The sequence below is a fragment of the Halictus rubicundus genome, chromosome 9 (assembly GCF_050948215.1).
Source record: "Halictus rubicundus isolate RS-2024b chromosome 9, iyHalRubi1_principal, whole genome shotgun sequence".
Taxonomy (NCBI): domain Eukaryota; kingdom Metazoa; phylum Arthropoda; class Insecta; order Hymenoptera; family Halictidae; genus Halictus; species Halictus rubicundus.
The window spans coordinates 16,394,041-16,406,239 of NC_135157.1; the positions used below are offsets into that span (position 1 = coordinate 16,394,041).

The 12,199-nt window shown below is 50.9% G+C and overlaps 1 protein-coding gene across 2 annotated transcripts; it reads right to left on the reverse strand.

The window, feature by feature from the left end:
• Positions 1-415: 415 nt before the first annotated feature.
• Fw (CUB and Sushi multiple domains furrowed) lies at positions 416-11,125 on the reverse strand. Of its 2 annotated transcripts, none has more exons than XM_076793792.1 (21): positions 10,880-11,125; positions 10,138-10,196; positions 8,230-8,439; positions 7,661-7,756; positions 7,353-7,475; positions 7,103-7,266; positions 6,585-6,711; positions 5,389-5,538; positions 5,109-5,285; positions 4,689-4,868; positions 4,496-4,614; positions 3,718-3,952; positions 3,467-3,640; positions 2,702-2,881; positions 2,368-2,613; positions 2,101-2,280; positions 1,837-2,010; positions 1,555-1,734; positions 1,367-1,475; positions 992-1,174; positions 416-911 (listed from the first exon to the last, which is right to left on the reverse strand). In XM_076793792.1, the coding sequence occupies exons 1-21, from the start codon at positions 11,068-11,070 to the stop codon at positions 803-805; spliced, it is 3,366 nt and encodes a 1,121-aa protein (XP_076649907.1). In that variant the 5' UTR covers positions 11,071-11,125; the 3' UTR covers positions 416-802. The 2 variants fall into 2 exon arrangements, with proteins under 2 accessions (XP_076649907.1, XP_076649908.1); XM_076793793.1 differs by having other exon boundaries at positions 793-887; positions 971-1,174.
• Positions 11,126-12,199: the final 1,074 nt, after the last annotated feature.

Here is a 12,199-nt window from a genome sequence, read left to right on the forward strand (position 1 = left end):
TCTACGACGTCAGATTTCGGTATCCAAGACTGAAAGAGACTATTTTTGTGAAACTTTGATGGTCCCTCAGAAGACCACGTCATTGCGGACACCGTAGTTGGAGCAAGTTAGTGACAGCGAAAGCATCGCCTTATAAGGCGCCGCGAGGACCCGATATAGTTGGCGCGCGTTTCGTAATCGCGTTTACGGTGTTCTCTATAAGTATAATTGCAACGAAATATATTCCAACTCGTTCTGTCTCTGTCTCTAGTCTTTTTTCGGCAACTTTTCCTCCCAATTCGACCAACGATAGTTTCGCTTTGTCACGATGACCGTAATAGCGAGAAAACATAATCCGGTCAAAGGGTCAAGTTCGCGGAGGCGTAAGGAAGTCGCTGGTGTCCCAGGGAGATACGATATCGCCGTGAAATAAAACAAGAGCATTGGTTTCTTTATTCGCGTAACCAACGAACAATCAAGCTTATGTTACAAGATGCGCCTTTCACTTGGAGATGTACAAATAGTTGTCCTAAATTACGGGAACATTCTATATACACAATGATACACGTAGAATTGAAAAGATGCCAAATTTCGATGGTGGCCTGGAAAAACCATTGACGCGAATTTCGCCCGGTGTTTACGATCAGCGTCGTTGCTTGCGTTCCTCTTCTTTACTTATTTACAGAAATCGGCGATACGCCGACACACGATAACATAAATAAAGGCAACAATGGGTTCGCGCGCGCGCGCGCACGCGGGTCCGTGTCCTCGTACATCTCTCTGTACATAAATAATATCCGATTCAGAGGACCGCTCTAACAGACTATCGCACGGACACCCCGTTGATGGTGATTCCGTTTCGGTTCGAGACTGGTTCCGCCTCGTAGTGTCCGGATCTCCCGTAATGTCTCCTGACATTGTTGTTGCCGTACCTTCAACCAGGTGGAATCATACGTTAAAGTAGAATCCCCACCGTTTGTTCGTTTCCCACCGCGCCAGCCTCGAAACTTACCCGTACGTACTGCCACTTATACTGTAAGGACTGTCATAAAGACCGTCTTCCGGCACGTTCTCGTACATGGCGTTAGGCGTTCCGTCGTTAAGCGTAGCGTACGACATCACGGCAGCGTTCTGATCCTCTTTCCTTTCGGCAGCCTGCACGTTCTCCGTGTTCTTCACCGGTGTAGCCTTCCTCCTGCAACGAACACCGTGCAATTTTAGCTCGAGTCGCGGACGAACAATGCACCAGCGGGCTCCTTTTGTTACCACTGTTGGGAACCGAGAAGACGCCAGTCGGCTGTAATTGGCCTGACTGCCGTTTTTCAACTTTTCCCACTGTAGCGTGTTCCCGCCTGTTCGTTTCCAACTCTTCGTGGATGGTACTTACAGTCTTAGGTAAACGAGTCCAAGTATGATTAATATAAATATGATGACTCCGGCACCGATCCCGACGCTGGTACCCACGCCTTGCGCTTCCGCGACCTCGTTCGGCATGACTGTCGCAAAGCAAACCAACAAAACGTCAACGTCAACCTGTCCGTGGAAACTCTGGAGTCATTGAAAGATCACACTCACACTCGCACTTGGGCTCCTCGCCGCTCCAAGATCCGGTATCCAAACATTTCCTGAGAAACGGGCCGACTCTCTCGAACTGCGGTAGGCAATGATACTCTGCGGTCCCGCCGTACGTTGTGGTCCCGTTCACCACGATCACTCTTCCGTTTTCTATGGGGCCCGGATGCTTGCACTCCACGGCTACGGAGAATTTTTTGTATATTGATTATAAATCTTTTATAATAAGATCCAGTGGAATGTTACGACGCCTTTGGGAAAATAATAAAAATCGAAACTACTTACAGAAACAAGCTGGCACGCTTCCGCTCCAGGAGCCGTTCTGCAGGCACACTCTGGTCTCGTTCCCTTCCATGTAGTAGCCACGTGGACAGGCATAGTGGGCGATACCGCCCACGCTGTGCGTCGAAACTTGCGTGGACAACACTCCGTCTTTCTGAGGGTCCCTACACCTGATCTCTGCGAATGGAACGATCCACGGGTGTCAACGAACGGAACGCTTTCGCGAATACTCTTATCCATTGTCCGCAAACCAGTTCATACATTCACCTTTGCAAACTGGCGTGTCGCTGCTCCAGGTGCCGTTCTCCAGACACAATCTCCTGGCGAATCCATCCAGCTCGAAGTTGCCGTCGCACTCGTAGAGCGCAGCTGCTCCGTAATAAGTCGCGTTCGACGTCAGGGTGTACTTTCCGTGTTGAATTTGCTCGGGCTTGCCGCAATCGACGTCTGCGAGAACAATCCGAAAATTCCCGGATTAAAGTTGGACCGTGCAAACCACGGCCGAGGAGTGAAACGAGCGTGTGTCGTGCTTACAGACGCATCGCGGAACCTCGCCGCTCCACTTTCCATTGTCCTCGCAGGTGGACAGAGGTTCCCCGACCACCTTGTACCCTCTCTCGCAACGATACTTGGCGAGAGCGCCGATCTTGTAGGAAGTCGCGCCGGTGTTCAAGTTCTCCGGTGTACCGGTGCGGATCAACGTCCGCCCGTACATTCTGTCGTTTCCGGTCACCGAGAGGATCCCGTGCTCCGCGTACACCGGCTCCGGACATCGGATTTCTGCAACCGAACGCGTTTCAATCGCGTTCGCGGGAATCGTGTTCGCGCGAACGATCGACCAAGTCGATTCAGACATCGACGTACATACCTTCGCATTTTGGCGTCGCGTCGCTCCATTGACCATTGTCCAAGCAGTATCTCCTCGACACACCGTTCAGCCTGTAGTTCCTCGTGCAGCTGTAAGCAATCTCGCTTCCCAGATGAGTTGTCTCGTTCGCGTATTCCACGGCTCCGTTCAGCACTGGCAGAACTTTGCCGCACTCCACGTCTGCGAAACATCGAATTCGGTTTCATTGTTGGCCCCTACCCGTCCCGAACTTGTTGGACGATTCGAGCTCCGAGTCTCTCGCCTTCTTCCTCGGGTATTTATTTTCGATACTCCGAGACTGCTCAAACAACGCGATAAGATAGACAGTCCGGGCTAAAGTAACTCCAAACGGATTCCACGGGGGTCACATGCTTCGACCACAATATTTGGAATACTATTAACGCTTTGAACAGTACGCCGTCCGCACGCGTGATCGGAATTCTTTTGTTTGACGCCGGCAGGACTCGTTCGGATCATTTCGCCTGTCGCCCGGGGGTTTGACGGGTTCAAACGATTTTCACGGGGCACAAACGTGGTGTCACCCGGTGGCGGCATAGTGTTCATAGATAGATATTTTAACGACTGTGTCGGGTCAGCAGGGATCCAAAATCGTTTCGTATCGCTTTGTGCTTGCATCATAGCAGGCTCTCAGTTCCTAAAGCGTAGAGATTTGACAACTGGGCAGGAGATGCACGAATGGACCAACGGAGGTGTCCCACGCGAGCATAGGTTTCCTAGGGGAATGGGGCCGAACAATGAGCTTACATTCACAGGTCGGCACCTCTCCGGTCCATTCTCCGTCTCTGCTGCACGTGTGCCTGGCCTCCCCTTGAAGCAGATATCCTGGCTCGCAGTGGTACTCGATGCCGCTGTGGACGTTCAGATCGTAACCGACTACGTAGCTTCCTGCCGGCACCTCTGGCTCCACGCACGTGATCACTGGAAAAATCGAGAGATCGATGAAACGCTTTGTCTCTCTTGTTCGCATCGAGGGAAGGTTGAAAGGTCGAGCTTACACTCGCAGGACGGAGTGGCGTGGCTCCATTTCCCTTCTCTGGTGCACTCGTGCCTCGATTCGCCGACCAACCAGTAGTCCTCCTGGCACGTGTACACCGCCAGACTCTTCACCGTGGTGGTGCCGTTGATTAGGGACACCGTGCCGAACTCGATTTGAGCAGGTGCGCCGCAATCGACGAACTTGCACTGGGGTGCCTTGCCGGACCACTCGCCGCCGACGTCGCACGTCAGAACCTTCGAACATCGATCGCTATACTTCTGTACCCAATTTACATTTTAGTGTAATCAATTTGGTTACGATTGTGGCGGCGATATCACCACGTACGCCAATGCATATATTTCTTCTAAGAATTTCTCTTTCCTTTCCAACTCTGTTACGCCATTATTCTCCGGCCCTTCACGAATGTCCTTGAGAACGTCGCCAGGGTTCTGGTTTTCGTTAGTCTCGCTCCTTCGCCTACCTCTTAGCATTCTCTGTTTATGACTCTTTTCCGCTGTCCCTGTCTTCTCAAGTTCTCCTTTCCTATTCTCTTTTTCTTTCTCTCCTATCTTTTTGCCTTTTCTAACTCCGTCGTGACATTCGCGCTTACCGATATTGTTAATAAACGAAGTGAGGACAGTCTCTACTATTTTATACCACCTTACCCACTTCGCGATCTTACGTCAACTTCTTCTAATCACATTTGCATCATTAGACAGGAAGAATTCTTCCTTGTGATGTAAATGGGTTAGCCATTGGGTCTCGGGTGTAAAAATGGAATTTGTAAAATTGCTCACATTGTCGCCGAACAAGATGAAACCGTTCTGGCAGGAGTAAGTGGCAGTCGATCCAGCACGCCTCCCTGTGGTGGTGACCACTCCGCCGTTGACCGGCGGCGGTTCCGGACACCAATCGACTGGAAAATAAGGAACGTTAAGCATCGTCGCCGGTGTGTTCCGGCTTCTGGCATTACAGGCACTTGTTCCGTACACAAGCATTGAGGTTTATGTCCGCTCCAAATACCGCCGTCCCCGCATCTGCGTCTGGCGTCGCCGATCAGCGTGTAATTCTCCTTGCAGGCGTAATCGGCGAGAGCGCCGTGCGTCGTCCTCCTGTCGACCAGCGTGATGGCGCCGTTCTCCAATTCCGGGAGGGCTCCGCAATCGACGACTGCGAGGAAATCGGTACAATAATCGTACAATAATTACTTCCTACATTTTCAAGATTCCTAACTGATTAGCCCCTGACCAGAGGCCTTGCTCCCAAATATCGAACAATCGTTCCGTCTGAATACACACAAGCCCATGGGGATATGCAGTCTGGCGACGGTACGCGACGCGGTTGCAAATCGCATCTTCTATAGCGCAATAATTATGCGTCTCGCGTGCCATCGCGCGCGATTAAGCTTACATTTGCAGGTGGGCGGCTCGCCGCTCCAAAATCCGCTCGGCTCGCAGGCTCTGCTCTTCGAGCCGATCAGCATGTACCCGTCGGGACAGACGTACTCTATCGTCGAGCCTATGGTCCTTTTCGTCCCGACTATCGTCGTGTTCGCCGATTTCTCCGGGCTGCCGCAAGTTGGTGGTCCTGAAACGTAGACGAGCGGCCAGGTGAGATTCGATATTACAACAGCGGAAACCGCATCGGTGGTTGTGCGCACACGCACGACGAATCGAGTCAGCTCACTCACTGCTTTGACATATCCAGTGCAGGTAGTCAAGGTTGCAGCCGACGTCGTTCCAGAGCCAACTGCGCCCGCCGTCCAGCACCACGCAGTTCTGCTCGCCGTTGTAATTGTTCGGCTGATCTTTCCCCCAGGAAGGCTTCTGCACGATCTCCCCTGAAACCGAATCGATCCGATTATACACCGATTATTTTGTTCGCAATCGCGAGATACAGTCAAACTGCTCAGCCAAGTCGTTTGAATCAATTAATTTTGAGAATTGGGTCGTATTATTCCGGGAAATGACATAGTCCCACACCTGCGAGTGACTCTTTTACATAGACGGCACAAAGCGCAATATCTTGGTTTTGTAAGCTAAGATTTTGGTAAATCGGGACACGATTTGTCGTCAGGACGGCCGAGTTGTAAGCTAAGATTTAATCCGCCACTGTATATATTGTTCATGCAAATACTCGTATGTTCACATTATTGATAAAACGAACATCGAAAAACGAAAAAACGAACGAGACGATAAAAGGACGAGCAGTCTCCTCAGGTCGGATACCGGAGAAAGACGTGTTTTGTTAATAAATGATTTTATGCTTTTCGTCTGTTTAAATTCCTTACAGTTTAGAGATTCGCGAGACCCGTTAACGAATGCAAGGTTTCGACGGGAGGCTGTTGAGAGGGTTACAGTTGGCCCAATAGGTCCCTAACCGTCGATGGGGCTGCCACGATCGAGCGCGTAATCTGTTCGTCTGGTCGATCCAGACGCAACAAACGATTAAGAGAGATTATACGTTCGAGCAGACGCTCGCGGGTGTAACTTCCCGTCGATTTCCCCACAGTGGCAACTTTCACGTTCTATTTATTAGCGCGTGCGATTGCGCCGACAGTACACCGCTCTGCTCCTCGCCGATTTCGAACTTCGATTTCACAGGCCCCGATGACCGGCGCTCGGCGCGGCGGCCGGTCGACGAGTCGAGTTTCCAAACTGCTCTCGGACCGAATCAATTCCGCCGGCAGACGGAACTATAATTATCGCGTAATTGGCAACGCGGTTCGATCGGATCGGATCGGATCGGATCGGATCGGGTCGTCGAATCCCTACCGGTGTTGCCCAACGACCCGATTCCCATGAACGACGGCAGCCGATAGATCGTGAGAAGGGAAAAAAAGAGCGTTTTGGACCGTCGAGTCGACGGATAAGAACGAGTACTCACCGTCCACCCAGCGCCATGTCCTCGCCGTGATCAGCGGCTCCTTTTGCGCGCCTATCCAAACCAGCTGCGTTTTCAGCTTGTCCTTTCGTCTCTCGAGATTGCTCAGTATATAGACCGCCGCCGCTCCCTGCAATCGGACGTGGAAGTGAAAATCATCGTGGCGAGAACAAGCGGGGAAAAAGCTCGACCGACAACTGGAGCGTGCCACCGTGACTCGCGACTTTCCGCTGGGAACGCGAAATCGAAGAGAACGTCTCTGTTAGGGCGGCGATAAAACCTGCTTAAAAATATCTTTCGTCGGCGATGAGGTAACAATAGGGTTCCGTCTAACTCGCTTGTTTCTCTTTCAGATCCGACGAGATTACGAATCGATTACAAGAACCAGTTGGCCCCCGACGCTTCGAAATAAACGCTTCCATGGTAAAACAATAGAACGAATTTGTACGCTCAGCTCCGATCGGTTATCGCAGCTCCAACGCGAACGTACGCCTCTCGATCGAAAGAGGATTCGTAGATACCTTGAAGCCGTGAACGAGATCGCCGCCCCTGCTGCGGCAATATTTCTGGGCCTCCTGAAAGGACCCGCCCTTCTTCACCACGAACTCGTAGCAGGTGGAGTTGAAAGCGGCCAGATCGGCGTCAGCCGGCGTCCCGTCGTAGGCGCACCTGTCCGTCGAGAACTCTACGGAAAATCGGTTAGAATTGTTCCATGGGAATCGATTCGACCGGCTGTTGGGTACCATGGATCCTCTAGGACCTCCAACTTACCGTCCACGGCGAACACCTCGACCTCGCAGAGGCTCAGGCTGCCTTCGACGCCGACCAGCTGCAGGAACACGTACTGCCCGATCAGCGCCCTGGCGCACACGAAAGTCTTCGTGATGCCCTCCTCTACGGAAAAAGAAAAAACGGAGATGGAATCATGGATGCGAACCAGTTCGAGAACGGTAAAGGAACTTGTAAACGGAGACGTGAATTTTCTGGAGAAAACGCGTGCACCAACTTCCCATCGAGTTCTTTTGATCTACGAGTTTTCGAAACGCCTTGCACGGGTTAATGAGTTTCGAGGTGCTTACCAATCGTGCCGGGAAACCAGGCGCACAAGGGGTTCCGTTGCAACTCCGCGCTGCTGTTTCCGACGCGTATCTCGATATCCTGAAGGGGTTGATGACCTATCGGGAACCAGAGAACTTTCTCAATTTCAACACGAGCAGCGGACGAGTTGAATGGATTCGGGGCGGCATCCCCTAAATACCTTCCGAGCGGATTATTGAAAAAACGGGCTGACTCCTGTCGCACCCTGAAGGCGCTCGTATCCGCCTTAACACGTCGAGCTAAATTCGACTAGCCAAATCGATTACACAACACGAAAAGTATATACAGCATTTACTGTACATACTATACAGTGTTATTTAGTGGCAGGACATTTATTTTCTTAACCCTTTGCACTCGTTTGTCGAGTGCCACAAAATTCCGGAGTGCAAAGGGCTAAGAAAAGATAAAAGAGTGGGAAGTTTTGACCTGCGATTGGAGGGTTGAGCGTGGTTTGTAAAATGGACTCGAAACACGGAGCTCGACGTGTTAATCGATAGGATCGCGACCTTGAGGGGCCGAAGGTCCCGCGAAACGAAAAAGGCGAATTTACCGCAGCAACCCCTGGTCGTCACTCTGACGACCTTTACCGAGTAGGACTTGAGAAGGTCGACCCTCCACCACGGGCTGGGCTCCCTCTGCGTCTCCGTGCACCTTTTGCCGTCGTGCTCGGTGCTCGAGTCGCCGTCGTTTCCGTGGCTGGCGTCCCCGCCTCGCACGGTGGTCGATTGATTTGTGGGTTTCCGGAAAGCGACGTTCGTACCTGCAGCATAGATTTCCCCCGTTAACGTCTCCGGCCGATCGCGAACACAGAAGCCTAGAGAACCGGTGGAGAAGAAAAGATCGGTGGCCGGATCCGGACCGACGCGAAGCAAATTGTTCGGAACCGAACGACCACGCCGTTCCCGAAGAAAGGTGTTGCCGGCTAACAAAACGGCCATTAACGACAGGATGCGTTCAGTAATAGAGAGGGACGATTATCTATCGGTGTCCCAGCTGAGGTTTCACCGAGTCCGTACATAGTTCGCGGTTTCAGAATCTTCCGGCTTCCACCGGTTTCCGCATTCTCCGCGACAGCTCGTTCGAAATGATTTCCGCCGAGTCGTACGGTTTCGGCTCTCGAAACGGCCGTGTCGCCGTGCGGAATCCTCGGTTGCGCAACGCCTCGCCGACACGCGTTTTACCTGCCAAACTGTCGCATGTCGGCCCGAATTTTGCCCGAGTAAAAGTGAAACTTTTCCTTCCGTCGCGCGACGACCGACGAGCATAAGTTCAAACGGGATTCCAGCCAAAATTGACCCATTTCACTCGAAATCCAAGACGTTTCTTCCGGCATAAAATATTCCCATCGTGCGCGATGTCCTTACATTTTTATCGATTTTCTTAGATACAAGCATGATGAAACCTATTTTAAATAGTGTGGTAATTTTTAACGGCGCCGCACAGTGGGCAATTTGCACAAAATCGGATTCAAAATCGAGAAACTTTCGATAGGAATGAGCTAGAGCGATGAAATTTTTTGGAAATGAAAGCTGCAACTTTGTAGAATATGGGAAAAATAGAGAGATTGTGGTACGAACGTTTTTTAACCTCGAGAAAATTCGTTGAACGCGCACAAATTCAAGAAAATTTTAGTTTTTCCAATACCACGCGCGGAAAACATTTCTTTTTAACATGCTATACACCATTTCCCATAGATTTTTTCACGCTGATTTCAAACCTGGTCTCGAAATTTGTCTACGACCTCAGGATTTTGCAAAAAATAGATTTTTGCGACAAAAACTAATGAAGTCATTTATTCCTTGAAATGATTGGATGGTAATAATCTCCCTATTTTTCCCATGTTCTACGAAGTTGCAGCTTTCATTTAAAAAAAATTTCATCGCTCTACCTCACTTCTATCGAAAGTTCCTTGATTTTTAATCCGATTTTGTCCAAAAATTGCCCACTGTGGGCCATAGAGGACGAACACGTTTGCAATCGTGTCTTAACCCGTTAGCTCTGCCACGATCCTCATTTGAGAATTGCTGCCTGACAGTTTAGTTTCATTCTTTCATTCTAGCAGTTAATGGGTTACTATTTTCGCGCAAGAAGAATCGTTAGAATCGTCCCGAAAAAATTGGAGGTCCGTTCATATCAACCGACTTGCTCGCACTTCCTCCCGGTTACTCGCGCGTGCTGAAGCAGCGCGGCGTGCGACGGCGCCGAGAGGTCAACGCACATGTCACCGCGCGAAATCGCTTTCCATCGGACGGGCGCGAAAGAAGGGAAAGAAAAAGGGGGACGGCGTCGCATATTAAGCGGGAACGCGGTCGAATTTCTTCGATCGCGGAATGCAACGGCTCCTCCGTTCCGAGGAGAAAGCTGCGCGAGCGATCTGCTTGTCAAGGAAGACGGGCCGATCGAACGAGAAATTATGCTCGTCGCGGAAAGATTTCGTGGTCCTCACGGGAATGCTTACCGCAGAATGGTAGGTCTCCTTGCCATTTCCCCCGGGCGTTGCACGTCAGGCTGCCGCTGCTGAACACAACAAATTGCCTCGATCAGAATCATCGAAATCCCTCGGATCGCTGTGAACTCTGTAAACGTTGGACGCACGCGAACAAATACCCCCCTCCTGATCATACGAATTACATGTAAACGGAGAAAGTCCGTAATTGGTCCGGCGATCGACTACTGTCGTGCCGAGCGGACCATCGTCGGTCTCGCTCCAGTGCCACGCGCGTTCCTGCGTATGTGTGTATCCAACAAGAAAAACTGGGACTCCGAATGCTGCGCGAAACCACTAAAACCGGGAAAATATTTCTGGGCCGCCACCGGGACCCGTTTCTCCGCTTACAGAATCCGCCTAATCCGAGAACACATTCCGATCCTGCTCCGACGTTCAAACGATCGGTCCTGAAAAAACTTGTACGGAAATAATTTAAGAACCGTGGCCACTGTATGTCTATAAAGTCTCGCGACACGACTACTGAATTTCGTTAATGGACCTTATCGCAGAGATGGCAAAAGTCGTGGATTTTTCTGAATGGTAATTGCGCCGCGGTCACGTCGCTCGGCTCGCGGTTCTACGGTTGTTTAGCAATTTCGAGAAGTAACGGTTCGCGATGATCAAACTAATGGAAGACTTCGCAGCCACGCGCAAATTGCTTGCGTTCCCCTCGGCTCGGATCTGCATGCGTGTTCGAGTCAATTAGACTTACCCGAATAATTCGTAGCCGGCGTCGCACGCGTACGTCGCCAGCGAGCCGGTCTCCAGCGAGTCGTCGGACAACGACACCTTGGCGTTCATCGGTACCGCCGGATGGCCGCACTTCGATCCTGTATTCAAGAAAATTACGTCCCTGAGTCGTGACGCCTCGGAACCGACACCGAGCTCTCGCCACGGATTCATTAACCGCCGCCGATCGTTGCGGTAGTTTCTTAATGGCTCGCTAACAGCTAGTCGAATACCGAACTTCCCATTTCTCCGCCGCCGTTAACCGCGGATTCCGTTCTTTTTCCCCCGCGATGGAGAATCGACTTCTGTAGCTCGCCGATTTCTCGACCGCCTTCCGAGCACACCGGGAAAAAAGAATCCGGTCCGGCAAAGAAATTTTACGGCTCTCGCGGAACGCGAAACTGGAGTAATCACCGAAATGCGAAAGCAACAGTCTCAACAGTTTCCTTTCCGTTCCCGATTTTTCGCGATTCTCGTTGCGCAATGCAAGATCGTCGCGGCGGATCGTTAATTGGCGACAACGTGTCAAGGGCGCGTTTGTCTTTCCGTGAAAACCGCGATTCTTTCGCCCGTAGACCATCACCGGCGTAAAAGTAAATCGAACAATAGACGGTACGCGACACAACGGATCGAGGGAAACCTTGGGCAAAGTCCCACGCGTCCACCATTATTCGCGGCTCGAGAAATTAGTCGCGCACCACGGATTTTCTATCGTCCGCGAAAGGATCGAACTTAGTGGGTCGCGCGCGCGCGATAGCCATAAACTTATAAAGCCCCACGGTTGCAGGGGGTTTTCTAACAGCGGAACTGACATCCCAGAAGCTCGGCTCCGCTACGCGAAACTTTTTCCCCGAGTTAAACGACCGATGGAAATCGTCGACCATATTCGGCGGACGAAATTTCTACGAGAACTCTACCTGTTCCCAATCCAAAAGCAAAATTCTTCAACCATGTAAAAGAGAGAACCATGTAATATTGAGAGACATTGCTGTCGCGGCTAAGAAAGACAATTGGATAGACGCTGAAATACCCTGCATGATAAATCTGCATTAAAATGTCATCCATGCATTGGATGCGTTCGAAGCGAGACTTCCTCGCTGCATATCTTTGCATTTTGGACGAAATTTCTACGAGAACTCCACCTGTTCCCAATCCAAAAGCAAAATTCTTCAACCATGTAAAAGAGAGAACCATGTAATATTGAGAGACTGTCGCGGCTAAGAAAGACAATTGGATGGACGCTGAAATACCCTGCATGATAAATCTGCATTAAAATGTCATCCATGCATTGGATGCGTTCGAA

Excerpts from the sequence above, each read along its gene's own strand:
- Fw (XM_076793792.1), bottom strand. The coding sequence starts at position 11,070 with ATGAATCCGTGGCGAGAGCTCGGTGTCGGTTCCGAGGCGTCACGACTC. Across the intron at positions 7,757-8,229 it reads GACGACCAGGGGTTGCTGCG|GTCATCAACCCCTTCAGGAT; the intron begins GTAAATTCGCCT and ends GGTTCCCGATAG. Across the intron at positions 2,011-2,100 it reads CGACACGCCAGTTTGCAAAG|AGATCAGGTGTAGGGACCCT; the intron begins GTGAATGTATGA and ends TTCCATTCGCAG.